Source organism: Staurois parvus, unplaced genomic scaffold (genome assembly GCF_062004578.1).
Source record: "Staurois parvus isolate SC_StPar_1 unplaced genomic scaffold, SC_StPar_1.0 ptg000547l, whole genome shotgun sequence".
Taxonomy (NCBI): Eukaryota; Metazoa; Chordata; class Amphibia; order Anura; family Ranidae; genus Staurois; species Staurois parvus.
The window spans coordinates 128,585-156,165 of record NW_028318343.1 but is presented as its reverse complement, the minus strand read 5'-3'; the positions used below and the strand labels follow the sequence as shown (position 1 = coordinate 156,165).

Here is a 27,581-nt window from a genome sequence, read left to right as displayed (position 1 = left end):
TGGACCTGGCAGCAGCATGAGGAGGCGGTATATAGGGGCCCATGGCAGATTAGGGGCCTGGCAGCAGCTATGGGAGGCCCATAATCTGCCAGCACCCTATGTCAAAAAATTCTACACACCAGCAGTGTGTGAGGAGACCTGAAAGTGGCACATGGCATGAGACACTGTGGACCTGGCAGCAGCATGAGGAGGCGGTATATAGGGGCCCATGGCAGATTAGGGGCCTGGCAGCAGCTATGGGAGGCCCATAATCTGCCAGCACCCTATGTCAAAAAATTCTACACACCAGCAGTGTGTGAGGAGACCTGAAAGTGGCACATGGCATGAGACACTGTGGACCTGGCAGCAGCATGAGGAGGCGGTATATAGGGGCCCATGGCAGATTAGGGGCCTGGCAGCAGCTATGGGAGGCCCATAATCTGCCAGCACCCTATGTCAAAAAATTCTACACACCAGCAGTGTGTGAGGAGACCTGAAAGTGGCACATGGCAGAGTGTGGCGATGGAGACAGCAGCAATGGGAGGCCGTACAGGGACCCATGACAGACTCTGGACCTGGCAGCAGCATGAGGAGGCGGTATATAGGGGCCTATGGCAGATTAGGGGCCTGGCAGCAGCTATGGGAGGCCCGTAATCTGCCAGCACCCTATGTCAAAAAATTCTACACACCAGCAGTGTGTGAGGAGACCTGAAAGTGGCACATGGCAGAGTGTGGCGATGGAGACAGCAGCAATGGGAGGCCGTACAGGGACCCATGAGAGACTCTGGACCTGGCAGCAGCATGAGGAAGCGGTATATAGGGGCCTATGGCAGATTAGGGGCCTGGCAGCAGCTATAGGAGGCCCATAATCTGCCAGCACCCTATGTCAAAAAATTCTACACACCAGCAGTGTGTGAGGAGACCTCAAAGTGGCACATGTTTGAGGCATGATTCATGGCGGATTTAGTCAGTTGTGTCAGGAACTGGTGGTTTGAAATCCAGACTAATCCACGCCTGATTCATTTTCACAAACGTGAGTCTCTCCACACTTTGGGTGGACAGTCGTGTCCTCCGCGGAGTTACAATACCTCCTGCCGCACTAAACACGCGCTCCGATGCCACGCTACTGGCCGGGCATGACAGCCTTTCAAGGGCAAATTCAGCTAGTTGGGGCCAAAGGTCAAGTTTCGTTGCCCAGTAGTCAAGGGGATTGTCTACCTCGGTTGGCAGGGTGCTGTCCAAGTAGGCCCAAGCCTGTTGTTTGAGGTCCTGCTCCAGGTCCACCTGATGCTGCTGCTGCTGCTGCGGCTGGTTAGTAGTTTCCTCACTGCGCTGGTGAAGAAAGCTACTCATCATCGACTGCAGACTGAGGCAGCTGCTGCTGGTGGAGCTGCCACTGCTCCTACCACCCCACCCCTCCCCTGCTGCCATGGCAGCGGAACGCGAGCGCACAGGGCCCACAGTGTCTGAGGATGGACGTTGGCGCACAAAGGCAGAGACCAACTGACTACATAGGTGGTTTTTATAGTACGTTATTTTGGCCTCCCTCTCAGCAGGTGTGAAAAAGGCCACCATTTTGGAACGGTAGCGAGGGTCCAACAAGGTGGACAGCCAAAAGTCATCCCTCTGTCTGATGGTTATTATTCGGCTGTCGCTACGCAAGCAACCGAGCATGCTATGGGCCATTTGTGCCAAGGAATGCGAGGGACTCCCTGCCTCCATCTCCACAGCATACTGCCACGGTGCGTCTGGGTCCTCTGTCTCCTCCTCCTCCTCCTCTACCAGATGCTCCTGCTCCTCCACTCCTGTCCGCTGAGTGGAAAAACCACCCATTTCACTCAATAATTCCTGAGCACAAATGTCCTCCTCTACCTCCTCCTCTTCTTCCTGTCCTGCCCCCACAGGGGTCATGTGGCGTTGAGATCTGTGCGCCACGTCTACCGCACCCTGACCAGCCATTGTTAACAGCATTTGTTCAAGGACGTGCAACAGAGGAATGACGTCGTTCATCCCATAGTCCTGCCGACTCACGAATAGCGTGGCCTCCTCAAAGGGCCTGAGCAAGCGGCAGGTGTCACGCATGAGCTGCCAATGGCTGACATCGAAGTTACACAGGGGAGTACCTTTATCCGCTTGTAACATCAGGAAATCGGTGATGGCCTTTCGCTGTTCGTAAAGGCGGTCTAACATGTGTAGGGTTGAATTCCACCTTGTTGCAACGTCGCAGATCAGGCGATGCTGTGGAATTCCGTTCTGCCGCTGCAGCTCAAGGAGGGTGTGCTTTGCGGTGTAGGAATGGCTGAAATGCATGCAAAGTTTACGTGACATTTTAAGGATGTCTTGCAGTGGGATGGTGGATTTTAAGAACCGCTTGACAACCAGATTGAACACGTGAGCCATGCATGGCGCATGGCACAACCTTCCTTGACGCAGAGCAGACACCATGTTCTTTCCGTTGTCGGTCAACATGGTTCCGATTTTCAGTTTGCGCGGAGACAGCCATCTGTCGATTTCTCTGTTCATTACACTCAGAAGTTCCTCCCCTGTGTGACTACGTTCGCCAAGGCATACCAGGTGCAGAACAGCGTGACACCGTTGCGCCCTGCACATGTGATATGCCGGTCGGGTAATGGGACTTGGCACGGGGGTGGCGGCTGAGGACACGGCGGAAGAAGAGGTGGTAGAGGCGGACATCTTTGCCGGACCAAGGACGTGCAAACGTGGAGGCAAAAGCGGCGTGACCTGTCCAAGTTGCTGGTGCGGCTGTGACGGCACCACGTTCACCCAGTGGGCCGTAAATGACATGTACTGTCCCTGACCATAGTTACAGCTCCACACGTCGGCGCTGCCGTGCACTTTGGCAGAGACCGACATGCTCAAAGACTGGCCCACCATGTCTTCTACATGTGAATGCAGGGCTGGCACTGCCTTTTTGGCGAAGAAATGACGGCTTGGCACTCTCCACCGCGGCGCGGCACAAGCCATCATTTCTCTGAAAGGTGCTGAGTCCACCACTTGGAAAGGGAGGGACTGCAGCACCAGCAACTTGGACAGGAGGACGTTCAGCTTTTGCACCGTCGGGTGCGTGCTCGCAAACTGTTGTCTCTTGGAAACGGATTCCAAGAAAGACTGCTGACGGAATCCGTGAAGAGGAGTAGCAGGAGAAGGAGCATCTGAACGAGCGGAAGATGCCAACGAGCGACAACTCCCCTCAGCAGAGGTGTTGGAGCCTTGACTGGCTGATGGAGGGCGATTGACGTCGGGTGACGGAGCAAGTAACGGAGCGGGTGATGGAGCGGGGGCTGGGGCGGGCAGAACCGCCGTATCTTTATCACGGTTTTCCCAGGCCACCAAATGGCGACGCTGCATATGCTGCCGCAACGCTGTAGTCCCAACATGGGCCCCCTGGCCACGCTTGACTTTCTGGCCACATAGTCGACATACGGCTACGTTTACTTCCTCGGGCGGCTTGACGAAAAATTGCCACACCGCCGAGTAGGAAACTTTGCCCCCGATACTCCTCACTGGCTGACTGCTGCTTCCTCCGTGCACACCGGCACCACTACTGGCCGTGGTGGTAGGCTGCAGTGGAGCTGGTGCTCTACTCCGTGGACGTTTGGCTCCACTGACACTGCTGCGACCCTGCTGCTGTCTCCTGGGCAACCCACCGACTGTTTTGCTCGCTGCCAAGCTGCCACCCTCTTCTCCTAATGATGCGGAAGAAATTGCCTGATGACGACGAGGCTGCCAAGTGCGATCAACCTCCTCATCATCAAGTAGGGTCTTCGCCTCACTACTAGCCCCCTCGGCTGCGTCTGGGTCAGGAGACAGACCTGTCTCTAGACCGGCTACCGAGCCACTCTCCTCGCCACTACTTCTTCGCCTGGCTGCTGAAAAGGCGGATGTCTCCCCCCGTTCCTGACCGCCCTCTGTTAGCTCTTCCTCACTGTACAGTGGGGCTGAGCCCACAGCATGCGATACTTCGCTTGGTGAGGGAACACCAAAGGACAGGGGCAGGTAGAGGACACGTGATTTCAGTGGGCTTGGTCCCGGGCCATGCCAACTAACGGTTGTGTCTGACGTACCCACCGACCGTTGGCTGTAGGTGTCAGAGGTGACCTGGGAAGAGGAAGACGACCGAGCCAACCAATCGACGACGGCAGGGTTGTCGGTGGAGACACGACCGCTGGATGACACCGGGAGCACTGGCCTCTGGCTGCGAATAGTGCTGCCTCGACCCCTTCCTCTGCTGCCACGTCTGCTCGCTCCTAAAACATTGCCTCCTCTGCCACTCCTCTGCATGTTGTCTGACATACTCTTTAATTAAACGATTATGTGTCCCTGAGTAACAATTCTGTGTCCCTGAGTAACAATTCTGTGTCTGTGCGAGTAACAATTCTGTGGCCCTAAGTAACAGTTCTGTGGCCCTCAGTAACAATTCTGTGTCCCTGATTAACGTTTCTGTGGCCCCAAGTAACAGTTCTGTGGCCCTCAGTAACAATTCTGTGTCTGTGCGAGTAACAATTCTGTGTCTGTGCGAGTAACAATTCTGTGGCCCTAAGTAAAGTTTCTGTGGCCCTAAGTAACAATTCTCTGGCACTCAGTAACAATTCTGTCTGTCCCTGAGTAACAATTCTCTGGCACTCAGTAACAATTCTGTCTGTCCCTGAGTAAAAATTCTGTGGCCCTAAGTAAAGTTTCTGGGGCCCTGAGTAACAATTATCTGGCACTCAGTAACAATTCTGTCTGTCCCTGAGTAACAATTCTCTGGCACTCAGTAACAATTCTGTCTGTCCCTGAGTAAAAATTCTCTGGCCCTAAGTAAAGTTTCTGTGGCCCTGAGTAACAATTCTCTGGCACTCCGTAACAATTCTGTCTGTCCCTGAGTAACAATTCTCTGGCACTCAGTAACAATTCTGTCTGTCCCTGAGTAAAAATTCTGTGGCCCTAATTAAAGTTTCTGTGGCCCTAAGTAACAATTCTCTGGCACTCAGTAACAATTCTGTCTGTCCCTGAGTAACAATTCTCTGGCACTCGGTAACAATTCTGTCTGTCCCTGAGTAACAATTCTCTGGCACTCAGTAACAATTCTGTCTGTCCCTGAGTAAAAATTCTGTGGCCCTAATTAAAGTTTCTGTGGCCCTAAGTAACAATTCTCTGGCACTCAGTAACAATTCTGTCTGTCCCTGAGTAACAATTCTCTGGCACTCCGTAACAATTCTGTCTGTCCCTGAGTAACAATTCTCTGGCACTCAGTAACAATTCTGTCTGTCCCTGAGTAAAAATTCTGTGGCCCTAAGTAAAGTTTCTGTGGCCCTGAGTAACAATTCTCTGGCACTCCGTAACAATTCTGTCTGTCCCTGAGTATGAATTCCGTGGCCCTAACTAGCGTTTCTTTGTCCCTAAGTAAAGTTTCTGTGGCCCTCAGTAACAGTTCTGTGTCTGTGCGAGTAACAATTCTGTGTCTGTGCGAGTAACAATTCTGTGGCCCTAAGTAAAGTTTCTGTGGCCCTAAGTAACAATTCTCTGGCACTCCGTAACAATTCTGTCTGTCCCTGAGTAACAATTCTCTGGCACTCAGTAACAATTCTGTCTGTCCCTGAGTAAAAATTCTGTGGCCCTAAGTAAAGTTTCTGTGGCCCTGAGTAACAATTCTCTGGCACTCCGTAACAATTCTGTCTGTCCCTGAGTAACAATTCTCTGGCACTCAGTAACAATTCTGTCTGTCCCTGAGTAAAAATTCTGTGACCCTAAGTAAAGTTTCTGTGGCCCAGAGTAACAATTCTCTGGCACTCCGTAACAATTCTGTCTGTCCCTGAGTATGAATTCTGTGGCCCTAACTAGCGTTTCTTTGTCCCTAAGTAACAGTTCTGTGGCCCTGAGTAACAATTCTGTGTCTGTGCGAGTAACAATTCTGTGGCCCTAAGTAACAGTTCTGTGGCCCTCAGTAACAGTTCTGTGTCTGTGCGAGTAACAATTCTGTGTCTGTGCGAGTAACAATTCTGTGGCCCTAAGTAACAGTTCTGTGGCCTTCAGTAACAATTCTGTGTCTGTGCGAGTAACAATTCTGTGTCTGTGCGAGTAACAATTCTGTGGCCCTAAGTAAAGTTTCTGTGGCCCTAAGTAACAATTCTCTGGCACTCAGTAACAATTCTGTCTGTCCCTGAGTAACAATTCTCTGGCACTCAGTAACAATTCTGTCTGTCCCTGAGTAAAAATTCTGTGGCCCTAAGTAAAGTTTCTGGGGCCCTGAGTAACAATTCTCTGGCACTCAGTAACAATTCTGTCTGTCCCTGAGTAACAATTCTCTGGCACTCAGTAACAATTCTGTCTGTCCCTGAGTAAAAATTCTGTGGCCCTAAGTAAAGTTTCTGTGGCCCTAAGTAACAATTCTCTGGCACTCAGTAACAATTCTGTCTGTCCCTGAGTAACAATTCTCTGGCACTCAGTAACAATTCTGTCTGTCCCTGAGTAAAAATTTTGTGGCCCTAATTAAAGTTTCTGTGGCCCTAAGTAACAATTCTCTGGCACTCAGTAACAATTCTGTCTGTCCCTGAGTAACAATTCTCTGACACTCCGTAACAATTCTGTCTGTCCCTGAGTAACAATTCTCTGGCACTCAGTAACAATTCTGTCTGTCCCTGAGTAAAAATTCTGTGGCCCTAAGTAAAGTTTCTGTGGCCCTGAGTAACAATTCTCTGGCACTCCGTAACAATTCTGTCTGTCCCTGAGTATGAATTCCGTGGCCCTAACTAGCGTTTCTTTGTCCCTAAGTAAAGTTTCTGTGGCCCTCAGTAACAGTTCTGTGTCTGTGCGAGTAACAATTCTGTGTCTGTGCGAGTAACAATTCTGTGGCCCTAAGTAAAGTTTCTGTGGCCCTAAGTAACAATTCTCTGGCACTCCGTAACAATTCTGTCTGTCCCTGAGTAACAATTCTCTGGCACTCAGTAACAATTCTGTCTGTCCCTGAGTAAAAATTCTGTGGCCCTAAGTAAAGTTTCTGTGGCCCTGAGTAACAATTCTCTGGCACTCCGTAACAATTTTGTCTGTCCCTGAGTAACAATTCTCTGGCACTCAGTAACAATTCTGTCTGTCCCTGAGTAAAAATTCTGTGACCCTAAGTAAAGTTTCTGTGGCCCAGAGTAACAATTCTCTGGCACTCCGTAACAATTCTGTCTGTCCCTGAGTATGAATTCTGTGGCCCTAACTAGCGTTTCTTTGTCCCTAAGTAACAGTTCTGTGGCCCTGAGTAACAATTCTGTGTCTGTGCGAGTAACAATTCTGTGGCCCTAAGTAACAGTTCTGTGGCCCTCAGTAACAGTTCTGTGTCTGTGCGAGTAACAATTCTGTGTCTGTGCGAGTAACAATTCTGTGGCCCTAAGTAACAGTTCTGTGGCCTTCAGTAACAATTCTGTGTCTGTGCGAGTAACAATTCTGTGTCTGTGCGAGTAACAATTCTGTGGCCCTAAGTAAAGTTTCTGTGGCCCTAAGTAACAATTCTCTGGCACTCAGTAACAATTCTGTCTGTCCCTGAGTAACAATTCTCTGGCACTCAGTAACAATTCTGTCTGTCCCTGAGTAAAAATTCTGTGGCCCTAAGTAAAGTTTCTGGGGCCCTGAGTAACAATTCTCTGGCACTCAGTAACAATTCTGTCTGTCCCTGAGTAACAATTCTCTGGCACTCAGTAACAATTCTGTCTGTCCCTGAGTAAAAATTCTGTGGCCCTAAGTAAAGTTTCTGTGGCCCTAAGTAACAATTCTCTGGCACTCAGTAACAATTCTGTCTGTCCCTGAGTAACAATTCTCTGGCACTCAGTAACAATTCTGTCTGTCCCTGAGTAAAAATTCTGTGGCCCTAATTAAAGTTTCTGTGGCCCTAAGTAACAATTCTCTGGCACTCAGTAACAATTCTGTCTGTCCCTGAGTAACAATTCTCTGACACTCCGTAACAATTCTGTCTGTCCCTGAGTAACAATTCTCTGGCACTCAGTAACAATTCTGTCTGTCCCTGAGTAAAAATTCTGTGGCCCTAAGTAAAGTTTCTGTGGCCCTGAGTAACAATTCTCTGGCACTCCGTAACAATTCTGTCTGTCCCTGAGTATGAATTCCGTGGCCCTAACTAGCGTTTCTTTGTCCCTAAGTAAAGTTTCTGTGGCCCTCAGTAACAGTTCTGTGTCTGTGCGAGTAACAATTCTGTGTCTGTGCGAGTAACAATTCTGTGGCCCTAAGTAAAGTTTCTGTGGCCCTAAGTAACAATTCTCTGGCACTCCGTAACAATTCTGTCTGTCCCTGAGTAACAATTCTCTGGCACTCAGTAACAATTCTGTCTGTCCCTGAGTAAAAATTCTGTGGCCCTAAGTAAAGTTTCTGTGGCCCTGAGTAACAATTCTCTGGCACTCCGTAACAATTCTGTCTGTCCCTGAGTAACAATTCTCTGGCACTCAGTAACAATTCTGTCTGTCCCTGAGTAAAAATTCTGTGGCCCTAAGTAAAGTTTCTGTGGCCCAGAGTAACAATTCTCTGGCACTCCGTAACAATTCTGTCTGTCCCTGAGTATGAATTCTGTGGCCCTAACTAGCGTTTCTTTGTCCCTAAGTAACAGTTCTGTGGCCCTGAGTAACAATTCTGTGTCTGTGCGAGTAACAATTCTGTGGCCCTAAGTAACAGTTCTGTGGCCCTCAGTAACAGTTCTGTGTCTGTGCGAGTAACAATTCTGTGTCTGTGCGAGTAACAATTCTGTGGCCCTAAGTAACAGTTCTGTGGCCTTCAGTAACAATTCTGTGTCTGTGCGAGTAACAATTCTGTGTCTGTGCGAGTAACAATTCTGTGGCCCTAAGTAAAGTTTCTGTGGCCCTAAGTAACAATTCTCTGGCACTCAGTAACAATTCTGTCTGTCCCTGAGTAACAATTCTCTGGCACTCAGTAACAATTCTGTCTGTCCCTGAGTAAAAATTCTGTGGCCCTAAGTAAAGTTTCTGTGGCCCTGAGTAACAATTCTCTGGCACTCCGTAACAATTCTGTCTGTCCCTGAGTATGAATTCCGTGGCCCTAACTAGCGTTTCTTTGTCCCTAAGTAAAGTTTCTGTGGCCCTCAGTAACAGTTCTGTGTCTGTGCGAGTAACAATTCTGTGTCTGTGCGAGTAACAATTCTGTGGCCCTAAGTAAAGTTTCTGTGGCCCTAAGTAACAATTCTCTGGCACTCCGTAACAATTCTGTCTGTCCCTGAGTAACAATTCTCTGGCACTCAGTAACAATTCTGTCTGTCCCTGAGTAAAAATTCTGTGGCCCTAAGTAAAGTTTCTGTGGCCCTGAGTAACAATTCTCTGGCACTCCGTAACAATTCTGTCTGTCCCTGAGTAACAATTCTCTGGCACTCAGTAACAATTCTGTCTGTCCCTGAGTAAAAATTCTGTGGCCCTAAGTAAAGTTTCTGTGGCCCAGAGTAACAATTCTCTGGCACTCCGTAACAATTCTGTCTGTCCCTGAGTATGAATTCTGTGGCCCTAACTAGCGTTTCTTTGTCCCTAAGTAACAGTTCTGTGGCCCTGAGTAACAATTCTGTGTCTGTGCGAGTAACAATTCTGTGGCCCTAAGTAACAGTTCTGTGGCCCTCAGTAACAGTTCTGTGTCTGTGCGAGTAACAATTCTGTGTCTGTGCGAGTAACAATTCTGTGGCCCTAAGTAACAGTTCTGTGGCCTTCAGTAACAATTCTGTGTCTGTGCGAGTAACAATTCTGTGGCCCTAAGTAACAGTTCTGTGGCCTTCAGTAACAATTCTGTGTCTGTGCGAGTAACAATTCTGTGTCTGTGCGAGTAACAATTCTGTGGCCCTAAGTAAAGTTTCTGTGGCCCTAAGTAACAATTCTCTGGCACTCAGTAACAATTCTGTCTGTCCCTGAGTAACAATTCTCTGGCACTCAGTAACAATTCTGTCTGTCCCTGAGTAAAAATTCTGTGGCCCTAAGTAAAGTTTCTGTGGCCCTAAGTAACAATTCTCTGGCACTCAGTAACAATTCTGTCTGTCCCTGAGTAAAAATTCTGTGGCCCTAATTAAAGTTTCTGTGGCCCTAAGTAACAATTCTCTGGCACTCAGTAACAATTCTGTCTGTCCCTGAGTAACAATTCTCTGGCACTCAGTAACAATTCTGTCTGTCCCTGAGTAACAATTCTGTGGCCCTAATAACGTTTCTGTGGCCCTAAGTAACAATTCTCTGGCACTGAGTAACAATTCTGTCTGTCCCTGATTATGAATTCTGTGGCCCTAACTAGCGTTTCTTTGTCCCTAAATAACAATTCTGTGGCCCTCATTAACAAGTCTGTGTCCCTGAGTAATGGTTCTCTGTCCCTAAGTAACTTTTCTCTGTCCCCAATTATCGTTTCTGTGGCCCTAACTCTGTCCCTGTCCCTAGTACAGAGCGGTCTGCCTCTGTTCAATAACTGCAGGCAAATGAAGAATTCCAAAATGGCCGCTATTTATAGCTCGACCATTACACAGTGCTGGCTGGCTGGCTGCTGATAGGCTGATGCGATCACATGTAGTTGAGGAATGCATTATGGGTCAGCGCGCCTTGTCTGCGCGCCTTCCCAGACATCCCCGCTCCGTCAGCCGCCATTTTCTGAAAAATTTCGATTCGCGCGTCCGAATTAGGCTATTTTTCGGATTCGGCACGAATCGAAATTTTTCCGATATTCGACTCGAATTCCACTTTGGATACTTCGATTCGCTCATCTCTAATTAGAACCAAAGAGGATTTTTGGTTAATTAGCCAATGGTCTTCAACATTACAGAACAAGCCCAGCTGAATGTGACTAACTACTACAGTCAGTAATGGATATAATTTGTACAGTAGCAATTAGGGTGTCATCATCTTCTTTAGATGCATTGAGAGAAGGAATTGAAATGTTTGCTAAGCGCGTTCATACTGTAGTGAAGGGTTCTCCAAATTTTCCAAACAAAAGGCCAGATTACTGTCCTTCAGACATTACTGGGGACAGAGTGCAGCTAGTGGGAGTAGAAAATGCCATGGCACCATTGGAAACAAACAATGCCTCAGGCTTGGATGTCAGTGTGAGTAAGAAAATTACAAAGTGCCTGCGGACAGTAGGAGGAGGAATAGTGACCCATCATTGGTATTGGTGAAAGGAATAGTACCAATTGTTGGGATCAGTTGGAGGAATAGTGCCAGATCCCTGGTGTCAGCAGAAAGAATAATTCACCATTATTGGTGCCAATGTAAGGAATATTGCGCCTTTGCTGGTGTCAGTGGGAGGAATGGTTCCTTACTTTTGGTGTCAGTGAGAGGAATAGCACCCCATCAGTGACCATGGGAGGAATATTGCCTTGCATCAGTGGGAGGAATGATGCCCAAAGGGATAGATAAACAAAAGCAAAGGGACACATCTGCTCTGCAGGCCATTGTCTAAAGACCACTGCTGAAGTATCATACTGTTCAGGTCAAGTGGGTCATAAGGTCTATCTCAGCTACACAATGCATTTTGATGACCACCTGGCCATAGTTCACAGAGTAATTGTAGAACAAGTTATAGAAAGTTTATTTTATTTTTCACAATTTTGGAACACAGTTTGCAGGCCGCAGGAAGGACATAAGACCCTTTATGTACATTTTTAGGATTCTTGGCTACAAGGCAACATACTTTTCTGTATCTAAGAGTCTTGTTTGTGCTGAAGACTGTTCTGGACTGACTGGAATCAGTCACTGGTAGGTAGGTGGTTGTGTGGGTTGGTAGGGAGATGTCCCTGCAGTCGGTTGTGCCCAATGGTGCATACTAGTGGTAAACCCTCTTAGGCTTGGAATAATAGGAAAGGAGGAGCACCCAATGTCCCAAGGAATGTACTTTTGATGGTAGATTAGGAGGCATTTATTGAGAATAACAACAAGTACATCAAACCAACACATCTTTTCTCCTAAAACGCGTTGGTTTGATGTTCTTGTCGTTATTCTCAATAAATTCCTCTTTTGGACATCAGGCACTCCTTCTTTCCTGTTATTCTAAGTATCTAAGAATCTGATCCTTTCTGAACCTGAGGCATCTGTTCCCATATGGAAGAAAAATATATCTGAAATATATTTTAAAAATTTTCTTCCCAAATATATTGACATATATTTGAAATGCTACAATTTTGTCCGTATTCAATATATTTCAAAATATATTTCAATAAAAAAAAAAAAAAATATATATATATATATATATATATATATATATATATATATATATATATATATATAGTATGTTTAAATGCATTTTTAATTACAAAATATATGAAAAATATTTTTAAAAATACATTTCAAATATACTGTATGTCTTTAAAAATACAAATCTACATTTTTGGAATGCATTTACAAATATACGTAAAAAATATATGTTAAAATGACTTTTTTATATGTTAAAAAAATCTAAAGAATATATTTTAAAAATATATATATATTTAAAAATATATGTATTTTTAAATATGTCAATATATTTGGGAAGAATATTTTTAAAATATATTTCAAATATATTTTTCTTCCATATGGGTTGGGCATCATGAAAGACAACAGCACTATCGGTAGTCATCACAAACCCAAATCCAGGTCACCTTACCCCGAATGCATCTAAAGGCAAGCTAGATTAGACTTTCTTATGAATCTGATTATTTTTTTTCACTTTATTGTTTAATTCTCAAATGCATTCATTATTTTCAGTCAATTTTATTTTGTATCTAAATCCCATTGAGATGCCATCTATGTCCTCCCTTAAGCCACAGATGATCTTTATATATCTCATCACCACATAGGCAGATATTTGTGATCTGATGAATATGTTACATGATGTCAGGTAACATTTGCTGTCCATACCAAACTAAAAGGTTAGGGAGGAAAAGATTTCCAGCTATAACCCTCATTTCTAGTATAGGTACCTGAAGTAATTTGTGTTTAATCTCCTGAACACGTGACCTAAAATTCAGAGAGGAAGGCCATCAATATATTGTTGCATTGTACAATATTGTCAGGCTAGAGCTCTGCATTAGCACAATTTCAGCAGTCATTTTATCCTGCAGTCACCTGTCCAGCGGGTGAGTAACAGGATCATGATTTCAAGGGAGGGGGGTATTGAACTGTAGACATGGACATGTAGGAAGCCTGCTGCCATTAGGACATATTTGTGGAGCATTCAATGAATGTGGATTTCCAGGACTTCTCCAGAGCCTCTCCCATCCTATGGAACTCCCTACCCAATCTTTCAGACTGTCTCCTACTCTGTTCACCTTTAGGCGATCCCTGCAAACCCTTCTCTTCAGAAAAGAGTATCCTACCCCCACCTAACAAAAGCACGTTTTGTCCATCTTCTCATCCCCCACAGTTATTATTATTATACAGGATTTATATTGCGCCAACAGTTTGCTCAGCACTTTACAATATAAAGGGAGACAATACAGCAACAATACAGTTCAATACAAGAGGGATAGGAGGGCCCTGATCCTGGGAGCTTACAATCTAGGAGATTGTAAAACAGTTATTAAACTTTGTTTCTCCTGACCCTCCCTTTTAGATTGTAAGCTCTAATGATCAGGGCCCTCTGATTCCTCACATACTGAATTGTATTGTAACTGTACTGTCTGCCCTCATGTTGTAAAGCGCTATATAAATCCTGAAAAATATTAATAATAATAATTGTTTTGTGAGTATTTATTAAGTTTGATAATACAATCCCGAGGGTTTTATTTGCTTTCTATGTTTGTAATAGTTCTGAACATTTTAAGGCTCCATGCGCTTTTTTTTTCACGCTATAAAAATGTTGGTAATAACGTTTTTAGTAGCATTTTAGTAGTGTTTAGAAGCATTTAGGAGTGTTATCGTTTTATTAGTATTTTTACAGCACATGTAGAATAAAGCTAGAAAAAAGCTGTTGGGGGCGTTTTAGTAGCGTTTTAGTAGTGTTTAGCAGCGTTTAGCATTTTTTTTCTGCTGAAAAAACGCTCCTTAAAAACTCTACAAAAACTATATTTTTTCTGCTCCTAGACACTAAAGCTCAAAAAATATTTTTTAGATAGTTTAAATAGTGATTTCCACAACTCTGCAATTTACATATGGATTAAAAGTGACTTCTAAATGAATAATCACAGTTATTATTATTATTATTATACAGGATTTATGGCGCCAACAGTCTGCTCAGCGCTTTACAATATAACGGGAAACAATACAGCAACAATACAGTTCAATACAAGAGGGTTAGGAGGGCCCTGATCCTGGGAGCTTACAATCTAAGATTGTAAAACAGTTATTAAACTTTGTTTCTCCTGACCCTCCCTTTTAGATTGTAAGCTCTAATGATCAGGGCCCTCTGATTCCTCACACATTGAATTGTATTGTAACTGTACTGTCTGCCCTCGTGTTGTAAAGCGCTATATAAATACTGAAAAATATTAATAATAATAATTGTTTTGTGAGTATTTATTAAGTTTGATTATTATTTAGATTTTGATTTTAGTTTGATTAGTATTTTTACAGTACATGTAGACAAAAAAGCTGTTAGGGGCGTTTTTAGTAGCATTTAGGAGCATGTTGGAGCGTTTAGCATTTTTGTTCTGCTGAAAAAACGCTCTAAAAAAACTCTGGACATGGAGCTTTAGGAACATAAAAATAAAGTTGTATTTTTAAATATTTATATAGTTTAAATATTGATTTCCACAACTCTGCAATTTACATATGGATTAAAAGTGACTTCTAAATGAATAATCAGTTACTCCTGAACATATTCTAACTGGTGCTGTATGTATATGTATTATTAATCTGTATTTTGGTTTTACTGTCTTTAGGGGGGTGGTAAGATCAGATTTATTTTTAGACAGGTTTTCCTGTGACACTGTCCACTTTGATCAGATTTATTGCTCAATCAACTTAGCTAATTTGTATATTTCATTAAATAACAACAATTTAAAGGCCGAATAAAGTCTCGCAATTGAAAAAAAAAAACAGCACAAGGGACAATACTTCCATTTAATGAGAAGTAGCCCGTGTGCTGGTGCTGGCTGTTCTATTTCAAATTTTCTGTCCTCAACCCCCCAACAGTATTATGATACTTTGACTGGCAAGTACTCGGTCATGCTACATTGTACCCAAATTCATTTTATATACATTTTTTGGGGAAAATGAACATTTATTCATTTACTCAGTCTGTTTTCCTTTTATATTTCTTACAATTTTTGGGGGGAAAACTTAACTTAGTTTCTGTTATAAGACTTTGCAATAAATCTTTAAAAACAGCAAAATGTATTGCTTGGTAAAAAAAAAAACAAAAAAAAGGGATACAGTAAATTATTTAGTCTGTGTAAAAGTTATAGAGTCTACAAACTATGATATTTATTTTTGAAAATTCTGAACCCGAAAAGAAACAGTATAAACACCCCCAAAATGATCCGTTTATGGAAAGTCAACACCCCAAGGTTTTTAGTATGAGGCATAGTGTGTTTTGTAAAGTTGTAATATTTTGAAACAATTTTTTTTTCACATACAACATTGACATATTTACAATTACACCCCAAAACACATTCTTCCACTCCTCCCTAGTATGGGGATACAACATTTGTGAGACATTTCCTACCTAGATACAAAGAGGTTCTCCCAAAGGAGCACCTTCAGGCTTTCAAAGAGTGAAAATAAGTCATCTCATTTCCCGAACAGCCAGAACAGTAGAAACACCCACATAATGACCACAGTTTAGAAAGCACACCCTCTAACATAGTATCCCCTTTATTCTCGGACCAGAGGTAATTGTAATTGAACCTCTGCCTTTCTTAGGTTCATACTCAGAATCTGAATCTAACTGTGAGATCGGTACCGGTGTTGCAGTAATCAGAACACTGTTGCTCTCCCACACTGGCACTGGTGGGGAAGCAATCAGGAAAGCTGTTGCAGGCTTTCAATGTGGTTGGCTGCACTGATCTGGTGACAATGGGAAAGGTTAAACTAATGATCAGGGACACTGTGGCCAGCTTGGTGTGCTGTACAAAATGCTGCTGATAATTAATGTCGGTAAAACTCTGTTTTCTTTCATAGATGATCAGTGTATGAAAGGAAACAGAGAGCTGGCTGGCTGCAAAAAGCAGACCTTGTTTACATTTATGATTGCTGTAATTGGTCATAGTGATTACTTGTTCAGGGCCTGTCTCATTGACTCTGTACCTCCGCTTTGTGATCTGCTGTGTCTATTGGATATAGTGATTATAGAGTGTACTCATGCACACACTAGAGCAGCCTTTCTCAACCAGGGTGCCCAGGCACCCTGGAGTGCCTTGAGGTTTCTTCAGGGGTGCCTTGGCAAAATGTCTAAAAATTGCCCCAAAATTGTATACAAGCCAGAGGGTGGAAGAAACCCGCCTTTTAGTTACGCAAAGCCACAGGTTTTCATTGTGCGCCATTATGGCCTTCTAACCACTGGCATCCTAACAACCAATAACATCAGTTGATAAGGAGGATATCAGCTACCTGCACAGCATCCTAGTTTGACCCTCCCCCGCCCCTCTCCATCAGCGCTGAGGTTACACTAGCTTAGTGATGTTGATTAACTGAGGGAGAAGAGAAACACTGGAATACTAGTCAGTACCAGTGTGCAAAAGTGTATTTGATTTGGAAGAATGAATCACCTCTAATGTTGGGTGTCCTACACGTGTGGAGGTTACTGCATTATATAAAACTATTAGAAATGTTTTTTTCTCATTTTACCATGGGGTGCCTCAGGATTGTTCATAACTTTAAAGGGTGCCTCAGGACTGTCCATAAATTTAAAGGGTCCCTTGACTTAAAAAAGGTTGAGAAACACTGCACTAGAGGGCATGCACAAGAACCACAAGGGGTGGCCATTTTGAAATGATCTCCTGCCCTTAGGAAACAACAGCCCGGTCATTTATGTATAACAGCCAGATGGCAAGTGATTTAATAAATGTAAAAAGTATAAACTATCATTTCTTTTTTTTTTCCATGCAAGGGTGATGGAGGAATGCTCGAACAATACCAAAAACGTGTTCTATATTTCAGCTTTTTCCATCTCTAAAACCGGACAATGTCTCCTTCTCATTGCAGTTCTATTGATGTATTTGGTGACTATCTTTGGAAACATGACCATTGTTCTACTGGTGGGGCTGGTTCCCCGGCTCCATACTCCAATGTATTTCTTCTTGAGTAATCTTGCTGTTAGTGATGTCATATTTGTTTCAGTTACTCTTCCAAAACTTCTCTCCATACTCCTGACACATGACCATTGGATGTCTTTCTCTGCCTGTATGACTCAGGTGTACTTCTTCACATTGTCAGCTGCTTGTGATATATTTCTTCTGACCTCCATGTCCTATGACCGATACGTAGCAATCTGTAAGCCATTACAATATTCCTTACTCATGAGTAAAGATGTATGCCTTTCATTGGCTCTGTCCACTTGGCTAATATCTGTGACTTATGCAGCAGTAAATGTGTTATCCACGTCTCTGTTATCCTTCTGTCTCACACAAAAGGTTGACCATTTCTTTTGTGATGTGAAAGCACTGTATGAAATATCCTCTAGTGATGTTACAGGCAGAAACATACTTATGTTATGTGAGGACTTACTGTTTGTATCTTTTCCTTTCTTGCTCATTCTGACTTCCTACGTATTCATCATCTCCACCATACTGAAAATTAATTCCTCGGAGGGACGACTAAAAGCTTATTCCAGTTGCACCTCCCACCTCACCACGGTAATATTATTCTATGGTCCAGCCATTGTAATTTACGGCAAACCAGAGTCTGAAGGTTCTAAGGAGCTGGACAAGTTGCTGGCCTTGCTTTACACGGTTGTGGTCCCAATGCTCAACCCATTTGTCTACTCTTTGAGGAACAAAGATATTTTGAAGGCTATAAAAAGTATAAAAAGAAAGTCAACACACTTCTGAATGTTCCTGATTGTGGCGGAACCGTTCCGCCTGGGCTTCCTCGTGCGGAGCCGTGCGTCTCACCCAATGGTCCTCATTTCCGGCAAGTCTTCCAGCATTCTCCCACGGCAGGTATTATAGCTAAAAACACGAGTCAGAACTTTGTGTAGGGTGAAACTGACTATCTTTATTAAACACAGCTCAGTATATACAACTTCACCCCACCCCCACCAGACAGACTGGCACCAGGTTTTCCCCACCCACAACAAACCATACAATACAACAATACCTAGGAACTCTATAGAAGTGAAAGACTACAAGGTCACATTTCCCTAAACAAACAGTGTAGAATGTCTGTGAAACATGTCCAGCTTTACAAAGGGGATAAAAACCAGAACAGAAAGGGCAAAATGGTATCACAAAGGGACAATTCGTCACAAGGCTCCCCCGTTGTGTAACACCCGCCAGACCCGGCGAGACCTTCAAACAGGTCCGCTTGGGGCTGGTCGGTTCAGAGGTTCACTTCTCCAACTCGGCTTGCTGGGACAACCCATCTGCATTGGCGTTTTGCTTCCCCGATCGGTACTGGTTGAGCTTCAGCAGGGGTCTCGGTGCCAAAAAGTGGAGACCAGGACTCCCAGATCATTTCCAAGGAGAACCTCAGCTGGCAAGTTCTGCATTACTCCAATTTCAACGTCCCTGACCCCGGCCCCCCAATCCAGATGAAGCCTTGAGGTAGGAATCCGGTAGACATGGCCTCCCGCTACCCGTAACGCCACAGATCGCCCGGTCTTGGCCTAGTCTGGTACCAGTTGAGGTTGGACTAAGGTGGGTGTGGCTCCAGTGTCCCGTAATCCTTGAACCTGACGGCCGTTAACATGGACAACCTGTTGGTGGTGTCGGCGATTGTCCGGGGTGGCAGCCTGGAGAGGGTTAGCCTCATGAAAGACCCCGATGTCCTCATCCTCGGTGGTAAAATTCCTCCATGAAGAGGCGGTGTCACTCGGGTGGTCCTGTAGAGAGTAGGCAGAGGCTTGGCCATAGAGAGTGGTAGGTCGGTTGGAAGTGCCCCGAGGGGGTTGGCTGCTCTGGAGCCTTGGTGGATTCCGTGGGCAATGAATACGGATGTGCCCTGTTTGGTTGCAGACTGTAGCTAGTGTTAGTAGAAAATGCCATGGCACCATTGGAAACAAACAATGCCTCAGGCTTGAATGTCAGTGGGAGTAAGAAAATTACATAGTGCCTGTGGACAGTAGGAGGAGGAATAGTGACCCATCATTGGTATTGGTGGAAGGAATAGTACCAATTGTTGGGATCAGTTGGATTAATAGTGCCAGATCCCTGGTGTCAGCAGAAAGAATAGTTAACCATTATTGGTGCCAATGTAAGGAATAGTGCTCCTTTGTTGGTGTCAGTGGGAAGAATGGTTCCTTACTTTTGGTGTCAGTGAGAGGAATAGCTCCCCATCATTGACCATAGGAGGAATATTGCCTTGCATCAGTTGGAGGAATGACGCCCAAAGGGCTAGATAAACAAGCAAAGGGACACATTTGCTCTGCAGACCATTGTCTAAAGACCACTGCTGAAGTATCATACTGTTCAGGTCAAGTGGGTCATAAGATCTATCACAGCTACACAATGCATTTTGATGACCACTTGGCCATAGTTCACAGAGTAATTGTAGAACACGTTACAGAAAGTTTATTTTATTTTTCATAATTTTGGAATACAGTTTGCAGGCCAGGAAGGACACAAGACCCTTTATGGTGTCCCAGAGTGCATTTTTAGGGTTCTTGGCCACAAGGCAACATACTTTTCTGTATCTAAGAGTCTTGTTTCTGCTGAAGACTGTGCTGGACCGACTGGAATCAGTCATTGGTAGGTAGGTGGTTGTGTGGGTTGGTATTCCAGTTGGTTGTGTCCAATGGTGCATACTAGTGGTAAGCCCTCTTAGCGATTGGGCTGCTGCCTTTCTGGTACGGCCTTAAGGTAGTTTCCACACATAGACTTGGAATAATAGGAAAGGAGGAGCACCCAATGTCCCAAAGAATGCACTTTTGATGGTAGATTAGGAGGCATTTATTGAGAATAAAGGCAAGTACATCAAACCAACACATCTTTTCTCCTAAAACGCGTTGCTTTGATGTACTTTTAGTTATTCTCAATAAATGCCTCCTTTGGAAATCAGGCACTCCTTCTTTCCTGTTATTCTAAGTATCTAAGAATCTGATCCTTTCTGCCCCTGAGGCATCTGTTCCCGTATGGAAGAAAAATATATTTGAAATATATTTTAAACATTTTCTTCCCAAATATATTGACATATATTTGAAATGCTACAATTTTGGCCGTATTCAATATATTTCAAAATATATTTCAATAAATATATATATATACTGTATGTTTAAATGCATTTTTAATTACAAAATATATGAAAAATATTTTAAAAAAATACATTAAAAATACTGTATGTCTTTAAAAATACAAATCTACATTTTTGGAATGCATTTACAAATATACGTAAAAAATATATGTTAAAATGACTTTTTTATATGTTAAAAAAACCTGAAGAATATATTTAAAAATATATATATATTTAAAAATATATGTATTTTTAAATATATGTCAATATATTTGGGAAGAATATTTTTAAAATATATTTCAAATATATTTTTCTTCCATATGGGTTGGCATCATGAAAGACAACAGCACTATTGGCAGTCACCACAAACCCAAATCCAGGTCACCTTACCCCGAATGCATCTAAAGGCAAGCTAGATTGGACTTTCTTATGAATCTGATTTTTTTTCACTTTATTGTTTAATTCTCAAATGTATTCATTATTTTCAGTCATTTTTATTTTGTATCTAAATCCCATTGAGATGCCATCTATGTCCTCCCTTAAGCCACAGATGATCTTTATATATCTCATCACCACATAGGCAGATATTTGTGATCTGATGAATATGTTACATGATGTCAGGTAACATTTGCTGTCCATACCAAACTAAAAGGTTAGGGAGGAAAAGGTTTCTAGCTATAACCCTAATTTCTAGTATAGGTACCTGAAGTAATTTGTGTTTAATCTCCTGAACACGTGACCTAAAATTCAGAGAGGAAGGCCATCAATATATTGTTGCATTGTACAATATTGTCAGGCTAGAGCTCTGCATTAGCAGAATTTCAGCAGTCATTTTATCCTGCAGTCACCTGTCCAGTGGGTGAGTAACAGGATCATGATTTCAGGGGAAGGGGGTATTGAACTGTAGACATGGACATGTAGGAAGCCTGCTGCCATTAGGACATATTTGTGGAGCATTCAATGAATGTGGATTTCCAGGACTTCTCCAGAGCCTCTCCTATCCTATGAAACTCCCTACCCAATCTTTCCGACTGTCTCCTACTCTGTCCACCTTTAGGCGATCCCTGCAAACCCTTCTCTTCAGAAAAGAGTATCCTACCCCCACCTAACAAAAGCACTTTTTCGCCATCCGCTCATCCCCACAGTTATTATTATTATTATACAGGATTTATGGCGCCAACAGTTTGCTCAGCGCTTTACAATATAAAGGGAGACAATACAGCAACAATACAGTTCAATACAAGAGGGATAGGAGGGCCCTGATCCTGGGAGCTTACAATCTAAGAGATTGTAAGACAGTTATTAAGCTTTGTTTCTCCTGATCCTCCCTTTTAGATTGTAAGCTCTAATGATCAGGGCCCTCTGATTCCTCACACATTGAATTGTATTGTAACTGTACTGTCTGCCCTCATGTTGTAAAGACCTATATAAATCCTGAAAAATATTAATAATAATAATAATAATTGTTTTGTCAGTATTTATTAAAACATTTTTTTCCTGTTCCTAGACGCTAAAGCTCAAAAAACACTAATAGCTTAAAGTAGAGTGCATGAACCCAATTGGCTCACAAGTAAATATAAACGCATTGATACACAGGAGAACACTACACTATTTAGCTTCTAGGAGCAGAAAAAATGCTAATAACAGCTTCTAGGAGCTTAAAAATAATGCTAGTGTGCATGGAGCTTTAGGAACATAAAAATAAAGTTGTATTTTTAAATATTTATATAGTTTATATATTGATTTCCACAACTCTGCAATTTACATATGGATTAAAAGTGACTTCTAAATGAATAATCACAGTTACTCCTGAACATATTCTAACTGGTGCTGTATGTATATGTATTATTAATCTGTATTTTGGTTTTACTGTCTTTAGGGGGCGGTAAGATCAGATTTATTTTTAGACAGGTTTTCCTGTGACACTGTCCACTTTGATCAGATTTATTGCTCAATCAATTTAGCTAATTTGTATATTTCATTAAATAACAATAATTTAAAGGCCGGATAAAGTCTCACAACTGTTTTGCTTATTTATAAACCTGCACTGCTGTATGTTATGATTTGCAACCAAATTTCACTTGGAAATGGATAAAGTTGTAAATTTTAGTTTAAAAAAAAATAAAAACAGTACAAGGGATAGTACTTCCATTTAATGAGAAGTAGCCCGTGTGCTGGTGCTGGCTGTTCTATTTCAAATTTTCTGTCCTCAACCCCCCAAACAGCATTATGATACTTTGACTGGCAAGTACTCGGTCATGCTGCATTGTACCCAAATTAATTTTATATAATTCTGGGGGGGGGGGGGGAAATGCACATTTATTCATTTATTCAGCAATGCTTTTTTTTTTTACAATATAAAAGAAAACAGGCTGAATATTTAAAAATATTTCCCTTAGTTTCTGTTATAAAACTTTGCAATAACTCTTTATAAAGAGCTAAATGTATTCCTTGGTAAAATAAAAACAAAACAAAAGAGGTTACAGTAAATTATTTAGTCTGTGTAAAAGTTATAGAGTCTACAAACTATAATATTTATTTTTGAAATTTCTCAACCCAAAAAGAAAAAGTATAAAAACCCCCAAAATGATCCGTTTATGGAAAGTCAACAACCCAAGGTTTTAGTATGAGGCATAGTGAGGTTTGTGAAGTTGTAATATTTTAACACAATTTTTTTTCTTCACATACAACATTGACATATGTACAATTACACCCCAAAACACATTCTTCCACTCCTTCCTAGTATGGGGATACACCACTTGTGAGACATTTGCTGCCTAGATGCATAAAGGGGGGGGGGGGGGGAATACAAATTGCTTTTGGTGGCATTTATTCGCCAATGGGGTGTTTTGTTTTATAAAATATAAAGGAAAACAGACTGAATATTGTAAATGTTTCTCTTAGTCTCTGTTATAAAACTTTGCAGTAAATCTTTATAAAGGGCAAAATGTATTCCTTGGTAAATAAAACATAAAAGGGTACAGTAAATTATTTAGTCTGTGTAAAAGTTATAGAATCTACAAACTATGATATTTATTTTTAAAATTCTCAACACAAAAAGGGACATATAAACACCCCCAAAATGATCCATTTATGGAAAGTCAACAACCCAAGGTTTTAGTATGAGGCATAGTGCATTTGTGAAGTTGTAATATTTTGTCACAAGTTTTTGGAATTTAAAACAAAAAATGTTTTATCACATACAACATTGACATATTTACAATTACACCCCAAAACACATTCTTCCACTCCTCCCTAGTATGGGGATACAACATTTGTGAGACATTTGCTGCCTAGATACATAGAGGTTCTCCCAAAGGAGCACCTTCAGGCTTTCAAAGAGTGAAAATAAGTCATCTCATTTGCCGAACAGCAAGAACAGTATAAACACCCACATAATGACCACATTTTAGAAAACACACCCTCTAATGGATTTACTAAGAGGTACGGGGAGTCTATTAGGGATCACATTTTTTGCCACAAGTTTTCGGAAAATGAGGTAAGAAAATGAAAATGTATTCTTTGACACAAAGATGTCAGTTAACAAAATATTTCTAACACACAGCATGAGCATACTTAGAATCACACCCAAAAATACATTCTGCTACTCCTCCTGAATATGGAGATACCACATGTGAGAGAGTTTTTTTGCAGCCTAGCTACATAGAGGGGCCAAACTCCTAAGAGCACCTTCAGGCTTTCAAGCGGCAAAGGTTATGCATCTAATTTCCTGACTACCTATCACATTTCTCCCCTGGATGTATCACACACCTGGTGCTTGCCTGATGCAATTCCGTAAGATGCTCAGTGCTTGATAACATAGTATCCCCTTTATTCTCGGACCAGAGGTAGTAGTATTTGAACCTCTGCCTTTCTTAGGTTTATACTCAGAATCTGAATCTAATTGTGAGGTCGGTACTGGTGTTGCAGTAATCAGAACACTATTGCTTTCCCACACTGGCACTGGTGGGGCAGCAATCAGGAACGCTGTTGCAGGCTTACAATGTGGTTGGCTGCACTGATCTGGTGACAATGGGAAAGGTTTAACTAATGATCAAGGACACTGTGGCCAGCTTGGTGCACTGTACAAAATGCTGCTGATAATTAATATCGGTAAAACTCTGTTTTCTTTCATAGATGATCAGTGTATGAAAGGAAACAGAGAGCTGGCTGGCTACTTGTTCAGGGCCTATCTCATTGACTCTGTACCTCCGCTTTGTGATCTGCTGTGTCTATTGGATATAGTGATTATAGAGTGTACTCATGCACACACTAGAGCAGCCTATCTCAACCAGGGTGCCCAGACACCCTGGAGTGCCTTGAGGTTTCTTAAGGGGTGCCTTGGCAAAATGTCTAAAAATTGCCCCAAAATTGTATACAAGCCAGAGGGTGGAAGAAGCCCGCCTTTTAGTTACGCAAAGCCACAGGTTTTCATTGTGCGCCATTATGGCCTTCTAAGCACTGGCGTCCTAACAACCAATAAGATCAGTTGATAAGGAGGATATCAGCTACCTGCACAGCATCCTAGTTTGACCCTCCCCCGCCCCTCTCCATCAGCACTGAGGTTACACTAGCTTAGTGATGTTGAATAACTGAGGGAGAAGAGAAACACTGGAATACTAGTCAGTACAGTGTGCAAAAGTGTATTTGATTTGGAAGAATGAATCACCTCTAATGTTGGGTGTCCTACATGTGTGGATGTTACTGCATTATATAAAACTATTAGAATTGTTTTTTTCTCATTTTAGAATGGGGTGCCTCAGGATTGTTCATAACTTTAAAGGGTGCCTCGGGACTGTCCATAATTTTAAAGGGTGCCTTGACTGAAAAAAGGTTGAGAAACACTGCACTAGAGGGCATGCACAAGAACCACAAGGGGTGGCCATTTTGAAATGATCTCCTGCCCTTAGGAAACAACAGCCCGGTCATTTATGTATAACAGCCAGATGGCAAGTGATTTAATAAATGTAAAAAGTATAAACTATCATTTCTTTTTTTCCATGCAAGGAAGATGGAGGAATGCTCAAACAATACCAAAAACGTGTTCTATATTTCAGCTTTTTCCATCTCTAAAATTGGACAATGTCTCCTTCTCATTGCAGTTCTATGGATGTATTTGGTGACTATCTTTGGAAACATGACCATTGTTCTACTGGTGGGTCTGGTTCCCCGGCTCCATCATCCAATGTATTTCTTCTTGAGTAATCTTGCTGTTAGTGATGTTATATTTGTTTCAGTAACTCTTCCAAAACTTCTCTCCATACTCCTAACACATGACCATTGGATGTCTTTCTCTGCCTGTATGACTCAGGTGTACTTCTTCTCATTGTCAGCTGCTTGTGATATATTTCTTCTGACCTCCATGTCCTATGACCGATACGTAGCAATCTGTAAGCCATTACAATATTCCTTACTGATGAGTAAAGATGTATGCCTTTCATTGGCTCTGTCCACTTGGCTAATATCTGTGATTGATGCAGCAGTAAATGTGTTATCCACATCTCTATTATCCTTCTGTCTCACACAAAAGGTTGACCATTTCTTTTGTGATGTGAAAGAACTGTATGCAATATCCTCTAGTGATGTTACAGGCAGAAACATACTTACGTTATGTGAGGACTTACTGTTTGTATCTTTTCCTTTCTTGTTCATTCTGACTTCCTACGTATTCATCATCTCCACCATACTGAAAATTAATTCCTCGGAGGGACGACTGAAAGCTTATTCCAGTTGCACCTCCCACCTCACCACGGTAATATTATTCTATGGTCCAGCCATTGTAATTTACGGCAAACCAGAGTCTGAAGGTTCTAAGGAGCTGGACAAGTTGCTGGCCTTGCTTTACACGGTTGTGGTCCCAATGCTCAACCCATTTGTCTACTCTTTGAGGAACAAAGATATTTTGAAGGCTATAAGAAGTATAAAAAGAAAGTCAACACGCTTCTGAATGTTCCTGATTATACTGTAAATGTTTGCAAAATTGTTTTCAAATATCTTTTATTACCATTTTCACAAATGGTTGACTAACCCTAAGGAGTATAACTTGTTTTTTTTTGTATGGTTGAACTGGATGGACTTTTGTCTTTTTTCAGCCAGACTAACTATGTAACTATGTAACTATGTAATTATGTATGTCTTCAGGATATGTTTATGTGCCTATTGTTAATAGAGAAATACAGCAAAAGGCTAATTGGGCTGTAGCAGTGCCATTCGATGGAATAGACAGATACCCCCTCCATCCCTCTGTGAGCTGCACCAAGATGACATTCTGCTTCACTAATGTTGTTCCTCTCCCTCACTGTCCTCCTCTACTATATGTAGCGCACCCCCTAAAGAGCCGCTGGTAAATTTAGTTCTATTCCTCCATTTAAAGCACACACAGGCATGCGCACAGCATTTTCTTCACTCTTCCACTGGCTTGAAGGAACAGTCTAGGGGTGTCTGTTTAGGGTTTTATTGGAATATTGAACTTGGATGAGGAGAGGGGAGCATGACATACCCCAAAAACTGGTGAAGTGAACAATTTGAGGACTTCTTAACTATCTTGCTGAACTGCACAAAAAATGTCCCACAGAATATTTATGTTGACAGTCACTATGACTTTTCCCAGAGACCAGAAGCTACACACAATCACTGACTTCCCAGCACTTGGATCATTTACTCACAGAGCCACAGAATCATGAGTCGCCTCCTTCTGATATCCACCATGCTCTCCTCAGTGAAGGAGATGAAGGCTCACACCACCATAGGACAGCTGGACACTTTCCCCAATGGACAATGCGGAATCTTCTACCATATACGGTGGTCATGCCCCATGGCCCAGCAATTTTGGACCACAATTTTTTCATTTTTAACTACATTGTTATGTCAGCCAGTCCCCCTTATAAGGGAATAAGCCATTGTTTGTGTCAGACCCCTTGGTCTTCTAAAAATGTTCAATTGAAATTCAGGATCCATGTCCTTAGTGCTGCTAAGCAGAAAGTAGGTAAAGCATGGAAAACCTCCACTCTTTTCTACAGCCAAAACTAAATCCAGAAGCATGCTGACTATGCTACATGAAAAAGTAGAGGCCAGGGTGTCTGATACAATGCAAAAATACTCAGTAGTTTGATACCCTTGGTTTTCACATTTCCTTCCAGAACTGATGGTATACTATATGGACCGTAGGCCTGGGTAGACAAGGGTCCCTCAACCTATCTCTCTTTCCCTTAGACCTGATCCTTTTTCCCTACTTTCCTTCCTCCAATCCCTCCCCAATGACCCATCAAAAAGATAGAAATTATCTGGACTGCTCAGCCAATACACTTTTGTATGTTCCTGATTATGGAGTAAATAATT

At 42.6% G+C, this 27,581-nt stretch overlaps 2 protein-coding genes across 2 annotated transcripts; both read left to right on the top strand.

The window, feature by feature from the left end:
* The first annotated feature begins 16,969 nt into the window (after positions 1–16,969).
* Positions 16,970–24,395, top strand: LOC149451194 (olfactory receptor 1J21-like). Its single transcript, XM_089690920.1, has 3 exons — positions 16,970–17,889; positions 19,957–19,978; positions 24,381–24,395. Exons 1-3 carry the CDS (start codon positions 16,970–16,972, stop codon positions 24,393–24,395), a joined length of 957 nt encoding a protein of 318 aa, XP_089547046.1.
* An 859-nt stretch (positions 24,396–25,254) lies between these two features.
* LOC149451193 (olfactory receptor 1J21-like) lies at positions 25,255–26,190 on the top strand. Its single transcript, XM_089690918.1, has one exon. It carries the CDS (start codon positions 25,255–25,257, stop codon positions 26,188–26,190), a length of 936 nt encoding a protein of 311 aa, XP_089547044.1.
* Positions 26,191–27,581: the final 1,391 nt, after the last annotated feature.